This window comes from Phyllostomus discolor, chromosome 6 (genome assembly GCF_004126475.2).
Source record: "Phyllostomus discolor isolate MPI-MPIP mPhyDis1 chromosome 6, mPhyDis1.pri.v3, whole genome shotgun sequence".
NCBI lineage: Eukaryota > Metazoa > Chordata > Mammalia > Chiroptera > Phyllostomidae > Phyllostomus > Phyllostomus discolor.
Genome location: NC_040908.2, coordinates 13,887,316 through 13,905,181, shown reverse-complemented (window position 1 = coordinate 13,905,181; position 17,866 = coordinate 13,887,316). Strand labels below are relative to the sequence as shown.

The 17,866-nt window shown below is 43.7% G+C and overlaps 1 protein-coding gene across 1 annotated transcript in view; it reads right to left on the bottom strand.

Annotated features, from left to right (window-relative positions):
* SELENOI (selenoprotein I) overlaps positions 1-15,306 on the bottom strand; it is a 39,558-nt gene extending 24,252 nt beyond the window's left edge. Inside the window, exon 1 of the mRNA XM_028517002.2 lies at positions 15,130-15,306. Within this exon, the coding sequence (XP_028372803.1) occupies positions 15,130-15,186 (57 nt within the window). The 5' untranslated portion in view covers positions 15,187-15,306. The remainder of the gene's footprint in view (positions 1-15,129) is intronic.
* Between the last annotated feature and the right edge of the window lie 2,560 nt (positions 15,307-17,866).

The following is a 17,866-nucleotide window of genomic DNA, read 5'->3' as shown; positions in this document are numbered from 1 at the left end:
GAATTATGAAAAGAATGTTGAGAACTAAAATACAAGGCTAGTTTGTCAAAATGACTCTTTTACATTTAGTAATAAGCTGATGAACTCCAGTACAGCGAGAAAGATTAAGATGAGATTACAAAAGAGCAAGCAACAAACCTAAAGAACACTGTGTTTCAGCCTTACGCACCTGAGTGCTTTTTAAGGTCACTGGTCACTTTGTATAAACAAAGAAGCTTGAAACCACCTTGGGAATCAATAGTAGGAAAGAAGAATGATTCGAACCTTCCATATATGTGAAAAAAAAAAACCAAGTAAAATATAAGCTTTTAAAGGTGTTAAGCTAGATTTAGGTTATTTGGTAAGGCTGGCTAAATATATGTTTAGTCTCCAGTGGAATGATGTTTTGACATACACCTAGCCGAGAGGATACTCCGCTGAGAAGGTCCACTGTGCCTTGCTCGACCCCAAATCTGCCGGGCCAGACCAGCTAGTGCCTTGGAGAGATGCTTGAGGACCACAGACTGAGTCTGAGAGAATCATTGCTGTGCAAAATCTCAGAACCTTATGAGGTTAGGCAGACAAGGGTCTAATTTTTTATCCAAACAACATTCCTTCCCATATTTGAAAACAGCTTTCCCTGTCACACCTCACAGATGTCTTCACCTGAGAACATCCCGTGGTCCTTTTCCTGCTCCCCTTTGCCATGGTTCCCACCTCCTTCATCACCTAGGTCTAGCTCCCTAGACCAGAGGTTCAAAAGCATTCTCTGTCAGGGGCCAGATCATAAATATTTTAGGTCTCTGTAACAAACACCCAACACTGCCAATGAAGCAGGAAAAGAGTCACAGAAAATATGTAAACAAATGAGCATGGCTGTGTTCAAATAAAACTTTATTCACAAAACAGGCGGCCTGTGCGCCAGGCAATCCAATTTGTTGTTAAACCAACACACACAAAGGTGCGATCCAGGGCAAAAGGAGCGTTTCCAGTGGTGCACTGAGCAGAACAAGAACTTGACTACACGCCCTTCCTTCTCAATAACTTGTTTCTCTAACTGATGCTGAGCATATTAATGTCCTACGGCAACACAGTCATCCTGCAGACTTACACACCACTTCAGCCACCTGAACGCCTCGGGCCTTTCTCACATGGACTACTAAGCCACCTTTCTCTGTGCTAATTTGAGGGTGACTGTTGGAACCTAAGTGCAAGGCTCTGCACTTCCCACTTTAAATTTCATCTTGATAGACTCGTCTTTCTATCCATCCCCTCCAAATCTCTCCAGCATCAAACTCAGTTACCCGAGATAATAGCTACGCCTCCCCAAACTCTCAGCATGTAAACCTGTCATGGTGATGATGCCTTCACTTAAGTCTGTAAAAATACTGATCAGGGTAGAACCTCTAAACATCTGCTTCAAGACCGCAATTCCTACATTTAACCATTTTCATTTGGGTATACAATTCTGTACTGTCATCTCTATCTATCTGCTCACAAGATATTCATAAAGTCTTAGCAAAATCCAGAATTACCTTCAATAGCATTTTGTCTAATATTAGTTAAGTTTCAAAACTTTTTTTTACTTCAATACAAAGGAATGAAGTAAATTCCATGACTGCCTGTGATTTTTGCCGGGCATCGCACCAGGCCACTGTGAAGAGAATGGTGGACAAGACGAAACTGTGTCCTGTGCTCACCGAGTCTACAGACTAGTGTGGAATAGATGGTAAGCAAGAAACAACTAGTAATCGTAAGTTGTGGTGAAACTATGAAGGAAATAAAGAGGGTGCTGTGCATGAAGATAATGGGCCAGGGAGTGCGCCCAACCAGAGCGGTCGGAGAAAGCTTCTTTAAGGAGAGGGGAATGAAGCCGAGCCCTGGAAGATGAGGAGACAGTCAGGTAAGGAATGTACGAGACAAAATAGTGAGTCCAAGAAACAAGACTCTAGTCAGGACATTCTGGTATAGATTCCCTTTATATGAAGTTCAAAAACAGACAAAATTAATTTACAGCAAAAGAAATCATAAGAGTAGTTCGGTGACAGGGGCTGAATGGGGGCCTTCTGAAACGCTGGCAGTAATTCTGTATCTTGACCTGGGTGGTGGTTACATGGATATACACATGTGTAAAAGTTCATTAAATTATACATTCAAGATCTGTGCATTTATATATAATGTGTACCAAAAAAGCAAAAGAAAACTAAAAATATATAAAAATAGGTTTACAATTGTTTATATGGAAAATAACACAATAAGCCCTGGCTGGTGTGGCTCAGTGGATTCAGTGCCAGCCTCCCAACCAAAGGGTCACCAGTTCAATTCCCAGTGTAAGGCACATGCCTGGATTGCAAGACAGGTCCCCAGGGGGGGATGCATGAGAAGCAACCACACACTGATGTTTCTCTCCCTTTCTCCCACTCTTCCCCTCTCTCTAAAAAATAAATAAAAATCTTTAAGAAAAAAGAAAATAACACAGTAACAAATAATAACATAATAATAAACTATTTCACATACAACTGTAAACCTACTTTTGCCCACCCCTGTGGGGCAGTGGGGGGAGGGCTGGGGAGTCCCAACATACCTTCCAGGCAGAGAGAACAAAATGTGCAAAGAGCACAAAGCTAGAAATACTTTAAATACTGCTGGAAGACCAATGAATGTAGCTACAGCTTAGCACAGAAGGAAGAGTAGTTTGAGATGAGACTGGAGACCAAGGCGGACACCACCCAGCAGGACCACGGTGGGCTGAAGTTTATCTAAGCCCATGCATGTCCTTATTTATATTTTTAAAGGATCACACTGAGTCCAGTGTAGAAAATGGACTGTAAGGGGGCAAAAGGGAAAATGAAACCAGTTAAGACACTGTTAAGGTACACCACGCAAGAGACAATTACGGGTAACATTAGGAGCAGCACAGTAACTTCTAAATTACTTCTGAAATATCTTGTGAAATGCCCATTTTTGAAAAGGACATTAGAAATGTGAGTCTCCTCTTAATTTAAGAAGGAAATTGGCTCTAACGAAAGAAAAACTATGGAACCACCTCCTTGAACCTAAAAGTATTTCCTTTATGCAGGTGCTATATTTTAAGTCCCTTCTGTGTACTGATAAGAAACTGATATGAACTGACTCACCCTTGCACTAAATACAGAGGTCTGGGTAACTTATTAATTAGATTGAGGCTACTGTCCCAAGAAATGTTCAACTGTGTATAGTTAGCAGATTTCTCTTGCTTTATCTGTCTTCTAATCAATATGAGAATAGGACTCTTACTCTCAAATTATTTTTAATATAAGACCTGTATTTAGGCATCTAAAACATAAACTACTTTATACTTGTAAAACATTTTAATTAACTGTGGAAATCTATAAAAGGTGGCTTGAATATAATCTAATATTTCATAAACTGTACATATTGAGATGTAAGCAAACCCAAAATGGCATTTCTGATTTTTACAAATAATTTACAAAACTCTTAAGTGCAAAAGCATCCATGTTTTTAGGAGTAAAAAGCAAGACAGCCACAAAGAATTGTCTTAAGTTCACAATGAGTTTCATACAACTTTCCAGACATCTCTAAAACGAAATAAACATATTATCATCCTCTCTTAAGAACTCAGGAGAGAGAAAAGAAATGTCAACTCTCTCTCTCTCTTTGCTGCCCCTGCACAATAAAGCTCAGTGTCTCATAAGGCACTGGGAAGGTATGGAGGTCAGTTCCTTTCTGAAAGGTCTCGTGACTCAAACATGTTTACGTTTTAAGTCTTTACAGGGGCAGAAACTCCTGTGGCCAACACATGCTCTACCACTCCCGGAGCAGAGCTCTTCAGCCCTGGCATTCCAACCCTCCGGGCCAGTCACCGAAGTCCCGAACATAAAACCAGGGCTCCACTTGTTGCTCGCTCAACACTTAACTAAGAGTTGCCTCCCACGCACAAACACGGGGCTCACTGAGCGCTGAGATATACAGACAGGTAAGAGAACGGAGAAAGCTTCCCGACCTGACCCCTTCTGCTTCTACCGCACAGTAGTAGACTGAGCTGGATAAACACATCTGAGCGTTTGCACACACGAATGAACAGATGCATGAGCTACTGTGCATGCTGACTTAAGGAGCAGTAGTACAGAATTAATCTATCAGTGCTGAGAAGTGTCACTCCCTTCACCAAACCTATCTTCCCCCAGAAACTGGGCCAACTTTTAACTTCATAAAGGGAAGCTCCTCTTCCTCTTCTCCTGTTAATAATACCACTTACATTTGTATTGTGTTGTATATTTAGTTTCCAAAGGAAAATTATTTGTATATCTGTCTCTTATTTGATATTTTAAGATAGTTAACATAGATTATTCCTATTTTGCAGATGAAGAGATATAAAGTTTGGAGAGTAACATGGCTACTCAACAGGAAGATCTACCTGTAAGTCCTTTCTGAGCCGTCTCAGAACACTTCTGGGAGATTGACAGCTTTGTTTTAAACCAGACTCCCCTGTGCTGGTTCAAGTATCAGTACAATCATGGGCTACCTAGGTCCCCTGTACTGAAATTCATTATTCCCATAGTATCCCCCAATACACACTTCTCTGCTTTTTGATTTGTGACAGATACATGCTAAGGTCAATTTCCAATAAGTCAAGCTCTTGTATCAATCCCCTCCCCTTAATGGTTCATTCTACTGCTTGAGGTTGGAACCTGCGACGTGCTTCTAACAGACAGAATATAGCAAAGGTGGTGGATGTCACAGTGTTGATTAGGATACATTATATGGCAAAGGTGAAGAGACACCACTTTCATGGTAGATTCCATATGTAAGACTCCATCTTAGCAGTTTAGACAAGAGTCTACAGCTGACCTTGAAGAAGCCAACAGCAATGATGTGAACGGCCTACGGTAAGAGTCATGTGGCCAGGAAAAGAGGGCAACCCCTAGGAGCCAGGAGCCTCAGCCCTACAACTGGAAGAACTGAATCCTGCCAACAAGCACCCGATCCCGGCTGAGGAACCCCGAGTTCCGGATGAGAACACAGCCCTGCGGACACTTCACTGCGGTGAAGGTGAGACCGCGATCAGAGGGGCCGGCCGCCTACCACCCCCCAAGCTCCTGGCCCAGAGACTGTGAGACAGTGGGTGTGTGCTGTTTTATGCCCCCCACCCCGTCTGTGGTAAGTTGTTCCCCAGCAACAGAAAACTAATACACAATTCTGAAAGCACTACATCACTCTCTCTTCTGATAAAAGAGACCCTGAGGTTCCTAGCCACAAAAATCAAGACTACCTGATGCTTGAAAGCTAACTTATGAACATCAGAATAATACTTTCTTATTCCTTTACATTCATTTCTGGGTTTTACTAACTGCTCTTCTGGCTGCAGTACAAACAAATGAGGATTTCTTTCACGAGGTGGTTCTCAAAATGTAGTCGCCAAACTGAATGCAAATTCCTGGGCCCCGCTCCTGATGTACAGAAGCAGACACTGTGGGTGTGGGGCCCAGCAATCTGTCTTTCTTCAAACCCTCCAGGTGATTCTGATGCGCTCTCAAGTTTCAGGACCACCGCTCCGCTCTGGTGGAAACCAGCACCAAAGACACCCCTGCCACACCCCAGCGGGAGAAGCCGCAGCGTGAGTTCGGTGGTCATCACCCGTGCCTCCCCACGATGATTCAGATACTGCATTTCTAGTGAGAGAAGTGTAATGAAATTCAGCAAGTACTCACTAATGCTTACTAGATACAAGGCCTTATGCTAGGAACAATCTACTATGATATAAAAACACCAAATCTACACTTAAAATGAAAAAAAAAGGTTGTATTAACCCTGGGACAGAAATAAAAAGTTTTTTTTATTCTTGTTTATTCTATTACAGTTGTCCCAATTTTCCCCCCTTTGCCCTGCTCCGTCCCACCCACCTCCTGCTCCCACAGTCTATCCCCACCCCGTTGTCCATGCCCATGGGTTATTCCTGAATGTTCTTTGACGACTCCCTTCCCCTTCTTTCCACCATCCTCTCCCCTCTTTCCTCTGGCAGCTAACGGTCTGCTCCCTGGTCCGTGTCTCCGGTTCCATTTTGCTCATTAGTTTATTTTGTTCATTAGATTCCTCCTATAAGTGAGATCATACGGTATTCGCCTTTCACCGCCTGGCTTATTTCACTTAGCATAATGCTCTCCAGGTCCGCCCATGCTGCCGCAAAGGGCAGGAATGCCTTCCTCTTTCCTTCTGCTGCGCAGTATTCCATTGTGCAGATCAAACGTGACTCTTAAGAACTACACCCACGGAGAACACGTCTCAGTAGCAATGTCACCAAATGCCACCCCATGTCACCAAATATCATCACTTGTATCTGCTGAGAAGTCAGAGAGGATGGTGGTGAGAAAGGATTGGAGAAGAGCTGGAACAATGAGACAGGAGCACGTGAGTCACGAGGACGAACAGGTCCGCCTGCTAGACTTCATTTACGCTAAGCTCTAACAAGAGAGGAGAGGAGAAAACGAGAGCAGTAACAGTTCAGGGAAGAAACCTGAAATCCTTGCTGAGGGATTTGGATACTAAACTTATGATAAACACGTGGAAGGTTAAACAGGAGAGTGAAATTTTTTAAAATTTACTTTTCTCTGCCTGTTGTACTATTATACATGATTAAATATATACTTTCTCTCAGTGTTACTTCCTGGGAGGTTGCCTGTATTATACGCTATGTTCATAAGCAGGGAAGCGCGAAAGTCAAGGGGCATTTTTTATTGAGTTAATACTATATACTTAGCACTTTGTGCCAGGCACTTTATAAATATTAACTCTTTCAGTTCTGATCATGATCCTGTGAGATGGTACGACCCGAATTTACGGATGCGGAAGCCTGGTTCGGAGACACTGCTACCTGCTCGAGATCACGGAGCTAGTAGTAGGTGGGTTCTTTTTAACTTCGGTCCCAAAGCTAATTATTTAATCAAAAGCCTTTTATCTCAATCACAGCTAAGAGCAAATGAGATGTTCACAACACTTAACTAAATATAGGGCTAGTCCATAAAAGCCCACTTGTCCCCACTAATTTACAACCGGGGGAAGAGAAATTAAGCCGATTCTGTTTTTGTCAGTGCACATTTCCCCATCTGCAAACATCAGACACAAACGCAATGAAGCATGACATCGAAGGTCTTTATTCTAATGTTTATATATCTTACATAAACACCCAGTAACCGCAAGGCAGAATTTGTATTTAACTCTTAGATCTGAGAGGCAGCATAGCACAAAGTCCACAGACCCAGGACCCAGGTTGCCTGGGTTCAAATCTCAGCCGTGGGAACCTGGAGCACTTAAACTGTGTGTCTCAGTGAAATGGGGAAAGTAACAGCACCTTTACTTCTCGAGGCACTTGTGGATATTAAATGAGGTAACAGATGTAAAGTCTGGCGTATAGGAAGTGCCATATAAATGCCTGCTATCATTATCATCATCCAGTGCTTACCAGGATACCGCTCTCGCCACTGCAACTTTGCCTCCCTGAGCTCACCAGGCGCGGCCCGGTCCCTCTCAGACCCACCACTTCCTTGTACCTCCCCCTCACGGTGGTCTTCCAGGTCCCTGTGCCTTCGTTCACAGCCTCTCTGATGGAAACATCTCTCCCCAAACCCCCCTACGCACTGGATAAATTCTTATTCAGCAAAGAAGTTCTTAATATTTAAGCATTACAGTGGTTAGAAAAACAAGCCATCATCAGTGAACTGGTATTTTGGAAAGAGTAAAAGAACCAATTCGAGATGCTTCCTCCAAACAGCACCTAAAAATGTAGTGACCTTCTCCCTACCATTTAATCTCTCCCCCTCTCCCTCTGCAGAGGTTTCCCATCCATCCTTTTCCCACTCCTTCTGAAAGACTCCTCTGTCTCTGCCAACTACGAAAATAATTCTGTGAGACATTTGTAAATCTCTACTTAAGACTACAAAAAAGCTTTTCAAGCCTTAGTAATGTATTTAGACAGGTGAGAGAGGCCACTTCCTCAACTCTATTCAAGGAGACCAGGGCACAACTAAAGAGAAGTCACACGTGAATTAACTGTAACATATCTAGGTAAGGCCATGATGAACACGTGGTATTACAGTCAGCTTGCGACCATGGTAAGGGAAAATGAGAAGATCAAGAATTTCTCGTGTTTCTACGGCTCAGGAACAGGAGGAAATTGTTCTGACCTTTTCAATCATTACAGATCTATTCCTCCATAGAGAGCAATTTATCCACAAGTGGTATTTCCTTAGAACATGAATTTTGTTTTAGTTTTAATTCCAAGTCCAAAAACCACAGCTTCAAGTGGCCCTGTCCAAGAGGGGGGCCTCATGCCAAAGGTTATTGTTATCCTGCAGGCTGAACGGCATTTATCATTTAAATTATAATTATTGCTCCTGTAAGATAAAACTCTCCCGCATTTGGTTACTCATGATATATTAGTAACACCCCCTCACTGCACTATCAATAGAACTAAATTTTTGACTCAACAACGTTAGGTGCTATTGTTACCAAGAGCACCTTCCCAGGGTTAATGCTTTGCAAAACCCTTACCTCCGTGACTGCCGCCTGCAGCCAAGTCGGCCCACCAGACAGAACCCGAGTCATCCCAGACCCCTCCGCATTTTTCACCCTCGGCCCCCACAGCACCACCACTGGTCAGGCGCCATGTTCTGTCAGTTTACAGTCTTGAGTCATGGACCACAAACTCAAGTGTCCATAGGGGTCGGGCACGTAAACTGAACAAAGGACCTGCAAGAGCCTATGGTCTGGTAGAGAAATGGGAAACCAGTCAGCTTCAGGAAATTCTTGTCAAGAAGTTTAGGTCCACCCTGGCTCATGTGGCTCGGTGGACTGAGCATCCGCCTTCGAACTGCAAGGTCACTGGTTTGATTCCAAGTGGGGGAACATGCCTGGTTGTGGGCCAGGTCCCCAGTAGGGGGTGTGCAAGAGGTAACCGATGGATGTATCTCTTGCACATTGCTATTTCTCTCTTTCCCTCCTGCCCCCCTCTCTAAAAGTAAATGAATAAAATCTTTAAAAAGAAGTAGTAGTTCAGGGCCAATGTTATCCAATATTCTGGCTTATCAAGAGAAATGTATATATGGGTCAAATTAAACTTTCTAATGGGCCAAACACAGTGGGCAGGTTAACCAGCTGCTACTATGACCTCCACTTTTAGAATCCCCAACTCCCTTTCGATCCCCATTGCTTAGACTCGGGCCCTTCCTCATCCCTTACCTAGCACATTGTATGCGGGAAACGTATTTGTACGTTTTACGTTGACTGGTAGTAGAGCACGCGATAAAAACTCCCCACAAGCAATGTGCTAGTTGTATGCAGGGGGATCCTACGAGGTCTGTCTCCAGATCACCCTTACCTCCACCACCATACATTCATAAATTTATGGTTTCATAAATTCATTTTTTATAATCTGCCAGGGTAAGCTTCCTAATATTAAAATCTGATCCTCTTCAAAATTCTTAAGTGGCTCCCCAAAACCTACAGCACTGCAATATACCCAAGAACTGTCTGCGGTGTTGGGTTGGCCAAAAAGTTCATTTGTTTTTTTTTTCCATAAGATGCTCTAGTAGCACTTATCTGTCTTTAACTTCATTCAAAACAGTTTGGTTTGCCTGTACTGTGACAGCTGTCGTTATCGGTATGCATTTAAAAAAACTTGTGTAGCCATTTTAATATTGAAGATGGAAGAAAATAAGCAACACTTTCGGCATTATGCTTTCATTATTATGGTAAAAGTGCAACTGAAACATGAAAAAAGATTTGTGCTGTGTAAGGAGAAGGTGCTGTGACTGATTGGATGTGTCAAAAGTGGTTTGCAGTTTCATGCTAGAGATTTCTCTCTGGACGATGCTCCACAGTTGGTAGACCAGTTGAAATTGATAGCGATCAAATCAAGACATCGATTGAGAACAATCAACTTGATACCACCCAGGAGACTGCTGACATACTCAAACTATCCAAATCAATAAAGTTATTGCTGAAAACCAAAAATATGTATTTTGCAGAAAAAAAAAACACAAGAACTTTTTGGCCAACCTAATATTTGCTTAACATCCAAATAATGGCAATCTATCTAATCTGAACTTCCCAAAGCGTGCCTGGGAATCTGCTATTAAAAAGCCTTTCCCTACAGAATTCTGATGCCCATAGTCCCTGGACCATAGAAACACTCATCGACAGAGTAAAATCCAAAAGTCCTTTCATCAAATCCTCCTCTTGGGACAGGGCCTGCTTCGCTCCCCAGTCTCATCTCCTGCCACTGCACCGTTATGCTTAAACATCTAACTTATTGTGGTTCCCAGAAAACAATCTCTCCGGCCTCCATCCCTTTGCCCTCCATCGCTGTCCGGTTCTCTGATGCCTTTTCTCCCCCTTTCCCTTATTTATTGGGTCCACTCAGCCTTCATCCTTCTAGGCTGAGCTCCGTGAACTCAGCTAACTTCATTTAATTATGCATAATTATTTACTTGTCTATATGCCACCAAACTTGGTCTCTTGAAGGTAGGAATTTTAGCTTAGCTTAATTTTTGCCCCCACAATGCTATGCCTGACACAGAATGAGCCCTCAATAAATGCTTATTAAAGAAGCAAAATTAAGCCCTGGCTGGTGTAGCTCAGTGGATTGAGCGCGGGCTGCGAACCAAAGTGTCGCAGGTTCGATTCCCAGTCAGGGCACATGCCTAGGTTGCAGGCCACGGCCCCCAGCAACTGCACATTGTTGTTTCTCTCTCTCCCTCTTTCTCCCTCCCTTCCCTCTCTAAAAATAAATAAACAAAATCTTAATTAAAAGATTTAATTATTAAAAAAAAGAAGCAAAATTAAATTGTGTGAACCAGTAAGGGTAAAGGCCAGATTCTAGTTCTTTAACATTACCACCAAGACACAGTCTCTCTTTACAACCATAAGTGTAATAATAATTAATTCATAATGATCATGGTTCCCATAATCTGGTTGTTATTAACAGCCAAATTAACTACCATAACAGCAGAAACAACTCATCACATTATATTCCTGAAACCAAATAGGATACTTCACAGAACACTTCCTCTCTGATGCAGAATGATACAATGTGAAACTAGCTGCTACACTATCAATTAAAATTATACCTTCCCTAGGTCAGATTAGGTAAATCACAATAAAAGTTTCACCCTTAGATAAGTAGAAAAATCCTTCAACTACAAGACCTGTCCAACGAAAGGACAAGCAGAGGAGAGGAATGTAAGCAGATACACCGCTCCCTTTTACCGCACTTCCAAAATGGTTTACACTCCTTCACGCTTTCATTCCTCAATAAATATGTTGAGAGCCTACTCTGTTCATGTGCTAGACCTTGGCCGTGTTGAACAAGACAGCCACAAGGCCTTGCCCTCCCAGAGCTCATATCCTAAAAGAGAAGGCAGACACTAATTACTTAACTGCTTAATACAACTGCGGTAACACAACAGAGAACACAAGTGTTAGGAGAATATACAGCACAGAATCCATCCATGCTCCCTTCTGTACTGCAAATCAACCGTCTGACAGTTTTTTATTCCAGAAACCTAATGCCCACTCTGCGTGTGCATCCCTTTCAGCAGTTATTCTGAGTAACTGCCAGGTTTCCAACTGTAGCTCTCAGATGTACCTCCGGGGAAGATAAATTAAACTACTTTAGAAGTAATTTTTCCACCAGTTGCTTTTACGGTATCAATTTTTCTCCACATCTCTTCGCTCTAATATACAGGGTCACATCAGGGAATAAAATAAAAATCTCTTTGGAGTACTTTGGGTTTTTAGTCATTTATGGGGAGAGCCATTTGCATTCGGTGAGCACTCATAAAGGACTCACTGTCAAAGGCCACACAATGGGAACGTGTGATCTTCGGGAAGAAAAGGTCTTGAGATGCGATTCACATTCCAGTGAAACCAACCTCACAGATTTTTCGTTTGGGCTCCACCTTTGGACTCATCCTTTTTAATACGAACACAGTATTGAGTAAAGAACCTTCCACTAGAAGAAATAAATGTGTGCCCTCTCCTATTTTAATAAAGAAGCTTCATTATAACTAAAATAAAATTAACAAACTGTACTTTACTGAACACTGGATGCTTACTTAACTGACCTTTGTTTTCCGGGCTGATAGGAAATCTGCCGTCAGACACTGGAAGTGAGTCAGGCAACAGAAGGGCAGGGGAATAGGAACAGACACGCACACTAAGAGTTTCTGGAAATTGGGACCCCGATCCAGAGAAAACTTTGCTTACAAGAAAAAGTCGATCCCCTATTCCACATACTGCTGTAAATGAAATAGCTGTACTGTGGGCAATTACCCAGAAAGACAGATCCTAATAATGGAGAAAAAGTTTTATATGTCAATATTTGTAGTACGAAACAAGTAACAGAAGGGGAGTAGAGCTTGAGGCAAAACAGGAGGTTATCTGGGTTAATAACCTCCTTCAGTGAAAGTTGTAAAGCCCTGGCCTGGGTTACCAAGGCTCTGGAACTTCTTTCCACTTAAAATTTTAAGACAAATCAGCAGCACCTCCGTTCAAAATGCTGTGGCACAATCTTGCTTAAAAGATTGTGCCGTGTGACCTTCTAAGGTCCCTTACAGTTTTTCCAGTTCCAATTAAACACAACCCACTATGACTTTGTGAGTTATTCGTTCATTCCACAAATGTGCACCGGGTGCCCAGCACGCACAGTAGCGCAGTGCCCAGGCCAGGGTGGCCCTTAGACAAGTCTCGCCACTGGGGCATTACATGCTAATGGGGCGACGCACTGAAGAACGAATTCCACAAAGCAGCAGAGGGGGCCCTACGAGCACAGGTGAGGGGAAAGCAGTCCTGAGGGAACGCTTCTCTGAGGATTCAACACTTAAGATGCGAAGATGAAGATAATGGGGAAGGAAGATAGAACAGTGAAGACCTGGAAAACACGGGGGATGCGGGAGAGGACACTAAGGCTGGCAGAGGCAGACAGCGAGTGGCGTGATGGGAAGCTGGACAGAGCCTAGGGCCAGACCATTCAGAAGCATGTCATGAAGTTTAGGACTTAATCTCAAGAGCAGCGGGAAGACAGCGGAGGGTTTTAAGTGAAGAATGGCTGTGACCAGACGCTTATTTTTTTAAAGATCACTGTGAAACACAGAAAAAGGATTGAAAGGGCAAAGGTGAATGTAGGTAAGCAACAATATTAAGCAGTACTGGATTATAGCCCAAAGTATAAAATAGATATCCATGAACTCATACTAATAGAAATGACTGAGCAAATAAATATGCATTGGGAAGGAAAGACACATCTTCCATGCAGAATTCCAAATATAAATTGTCTCTACTCTGCCCTCAGGGTAGTAAGTGTGGGCTGCACACAGTGACTGCCTTCCAGAGACCGTACCTCTTCAGGGAGAAACCTGACAAACATGAGCTCAGCCAGGTGGTCAAAGTCAACATCAACAGCGTAAGCCACGTTGACAGCATGTCCTCTTCATGACCCAGTGAGAGGGCACTCCACCTCTGCAGCCTTCCCCCCGAACACCCATCACCCTCACCTGATCATGAGAAAAACATCGGGCAAATCCCAGCTAAGAGACACACTACAAAACAGCTGACCAGGACTCCTCAAAACTATCGAGATTACCAAAGACAAAAGTCTGAGAAATTGTCACAGCCAAGAGGGGTCTTAGGAGACAGGACACCTAAATGTAATGTGGTATCCTGGATGAGATCCTGGGACAGAAAAAGAATGTTAGGTTAAAAACTAAGAAAATCTGAAAAGAATGGACTTCAGCCCTGGCTGGTGTAGCTTGGTGGGTTGAGTGTCGGCCTGCAAAATGAAAGGTCGCTGGTTCGATTCCCGGTCAGGGCACAGGCCTGGGTTGCAGGAGGGTCCACAATGTTGGGCGTGTGAGAGGCAACCAATTGATGTGTCTCAGACATTGATCTTTCTCTCCCTCTCTTTCTCCCTTCCTTCCCCGCTCTCTGAAAATAAATAAACCTTTCAACAGTACTGGCTTATAAAAAAGATAATGGACTTCAGTTAATAATGTGTACATTAAGTATGACAAATGTGCCATACTAATGTAAGATGTTAACAGGGAAAACTGGGTGTGGAATATATGGGGACTCTGTACTCAATCTGCACAATTTTCCTCCAAATGTATACTAAATTATTCTACAAGTATTCTCAAATAAAGAGATTACTTAAAGTGTACGTGGGAAGTGTGGGTAATGGAACCAGTCCTCTAGTTTAGGATAAAAATGACCGAACACCCAGCATCTGGCGATGCACGGACTGATGGGCGGGGAAGAGGAACCAGAATGAAAGGTTACTACCCACATTTCTCGCTCGGACCACGGACAACACGACGGAGAGAAGAGTCATTCATTCACTGGGGAGGGAGCAGGGACGACGAACCAGGCTCGGAAGGACATGTAACCATTTACCGAAGGCCCATTATACGCCAGGAGCTTCTCAAATTCTTATAATCATGTTGCACCGTAGACACTATGATTTGGCCCCGAGCCAAGTCAATAAATTAGATTTCGGTTTCGGGTTTATAGGTAATCCAAAGCCCGCGCTCTTGCCACTACAGAACTCCTCCCGGGGTGCGCTCACTTCGGCCGGCAGCCCCGGCGCCACACGCTCCCGCTGCGGGAGCCCCTTTCCCGGGAGAAGCGAGGGCATCAGCAGTATGGCCTCAGCAGTCGCTCGCTCTCCCCGGGCCTCGTCTGCCAAACGACCATCTCCGTCTCTGAAGTTGTATACAAGCGAGGCGGGCAGAAAGTTCATTAAAATGAAGACAATTAAGACACCACAGACGGCAACTGTATCACCTCTCCGGGGGCTACAAAATAATAAGGATGATGAAGTAAAGAGGCGAAGGGAATTCTCTCTCTCTCTCTCTCTACTCTCGCCGAGCAGTCTCCGAAGGAAAAGGCGATCCCTGGGTGAGAGCTGAGTAGGGGGACGAGTCTAGGGTGCTCCCACGCACCTCGACCCCAAAGCCCCACGGCTCGGCAAGACCCCCGGAGAAACGCCCGCCAGCCCGCCCTAAGCCACGCGGCACAAGGTGACACGGACCGTGCGGCTCCTCAGCCGCCTGGGAGAGGCCGGGACGAGGGGGAACGGAGCGTCCGCGGGGCCCGCGCTACCTTGTACTTATCAAAGCCAGCCAGTTGCTCCGGGCTCACGTATTCGTAACCAGCCATGACGACCCGAACACAGAGCGGCCACTCAGCAGCCACTGTCCACGACGGGGTGCGGAAACACCAGCCCTAGCTAGGCAAGGATAGGAAGAACTGGGCTGGTAATATTGGTAAAAGAGCCGAGCTCCGCCTACCACGCATGCGTATCCGCCTCGGCCACTCTGCCACCGCCCGGCGCGCAAGCACCGCCCTCACTTCTCCCCGCCCACCGAGGGAGGGTCCCTAGCCCGCCCACGCGGTCCGCCCCTCATGCCGTCGCAGTCCAATCAGCGTAGACAGAGCAACACTGAGTCCCACCTACCAGATCTTCTCGTCGCTTCATTGGCTAGCGTCAAAATTGGTGAGCTGAGGTGAGAAGAGAGGAGAGGTGAAAGTTCAGTTTCCCAAGGGGCTTTGCCCCATGCCCCTAGGAAAGGGTGGGGATTACTTGGTTCCCCGGCGTTTGTAGAGGTTTAGGTTGTCCTTTTAGTCTTGGCCGTGGGATGATTGCATGCGAACCAGTTCAACAGTATCTCAGGCAAGAGGACTTAGTTCCCTTGAGCCGTAAAAAAGCAAAAGAAGCAAAAGAGCAGGAAAAGGGTCTGTGCCCAGCCCGCTTCCAGCTCCTGGCGTGGAGGCGCGCAGCGCGCAGGAGGAACTTGCTAAACCAGACCTGGAAAAGCTGACGTGAGGCTTTTCGCGGGCGGGAAAGGGCTGTTGGAAAGAGCACCGGAGACAAACCTCTCGAGTCAGCGTCCTGAACCTTGGATCGCCTCACCACACTCTGCTCTATCAAAGTGCTCCACATTAAGATGGCTCATATAACCGGACCAGATAAAAGCTGGCCTCTAAGTCTCTAAGGGTTCTTCAGTACGTTTGAAAGAAGTGTGTTTGCATAACTGGGGCCAGTTAATTGTAGAAAGAAAATTAGATAGATGACTAGTATATTATAATAAAATTTAACAACAGTAATAAAATAAAAATTCAGGTTGCCTAATCCAGGATTAGTACGGGTATCCCCCGCTTTTCAAATGTTCAAATTAGTACACTTCACTCTTAGGAAAGACCTACGTAAGTACAGCAGGTCCTCAAATAATACCGTTTTCATGCATCATGCTTACTTATAACTTGTCACAAAAAAAAAAAAAAGGCTACTACTAAACTTGACAAACTCAAGGGGAGGCCTGCATGGCGGGCCTTACAAACTCAGACTGAAAGGAACCACAGAGATGGTCTGAACATTAAAATTCCGAACTGCATGTGGGTCATGCCAAGTAGTCACATCTAGGCCTGTAGTTTCCTTGACAAAGGTCAGTCAGTCTTTACCTTAAGTGAGCCTGTCTGCCTTTGCAATGCCAGAGTCACCTCCTTTTCCCGACCTTTCACCTTTCACAGCACACTCCGTGTGGCAGAGCAAGAGAACACCAACCCCTCATTGTTATCTGCTTCCTGAAATACCATATGGATGAGCTGTAAATGGCAATTATTAACTATCTTGTAATCACCAGTGTAAAAGATATAGGTGCCTCTCCCTTTTACTTTTTATCTAGTCCCTGAGACTTCCCCACTTTGCTTTCTCCCATCCCTTTAATCTAACACCAATTGATTTTCCTGTAACCCTCCTTACGCCTCCTCCTTTGATTCTCATGTATAACATAAACTGAAAACTGCCATTCTCCAGAGCATTTTCTCAATCTGTTGCGGTTTTGCTCCCAGCATTGTCATCAGTTTGACTCCAATAAACTGATAAAAAGTTCTTTACAGATTTCGACATTTCTTATGTCGCCATACTGTTGTTGATGAGATGTTGTAGGAACTTAATTCTTATTTATGTCAAGTAAAGTTATTAAAGTTATTTTCAGTTAGTAAAGTTAGTAAAGTTATTTTCAGTTTTGTGTGTTATTTTGTATGATTTGGTTATTTTAGGAGTCTGGGAATGCTTAAATTTAGATTTTTCCTATATAGATTAATGGTGACTGGTTTTTGCTTTACACTATTTTATCTTACAAAAGTCTTCATAGGAATGTGCTACTTTTGAATAACAGGGAAAACCTGTAATTCTAAAGCTCAGAAGTGGTCAACCAACATGAAATGAGGTCTTTGGTATCGAAAGCCACTACCTGACAAAGCCTCTTAATCTCTCTGGGTTTCTCAAGGAAGGGTGGTTATTTTGAGATCTCTTGTGCTTCTTACACTCATTCATTCAACAAATACCTATTGGGGGCTCGATATATGCCAACGATATTATTATTTCTGCATGTCTTGTCTTCCCTTGTAAACTATGAGATTCTTACAAGGTGATAGATATGATACATGGTACATGGTAGACGATCAATAACCTTGAGTATCATTTAGGAATCTATGATCAGATCACCCTGTGAGGCTACTTTCTGTAGAACCCCTTTTTCATCCACAGCATCTTCTACATCTTAAGTTTTCCCTTGTCCCATAGCCCAGAAGCTTGGAAATAATACACTGTCAACATGTTTCCTTGAAAGAATGAGCAAAGATCTCTTCAATATTCTGTGAAATGCCCAGCTTTGAGAATGATATTAGAAATGTAAATTTCCCATTAATTTAAGGAGAAAATCGGCTCTAATGAAAGGAAAACTATGATATCACCTTCTTGGACATAAAAGTATTTTGTTTATGCAGGTTCTGTGTTTATATCCCTTCTGTGTACTGATAAGAAAACTGAAGTTAT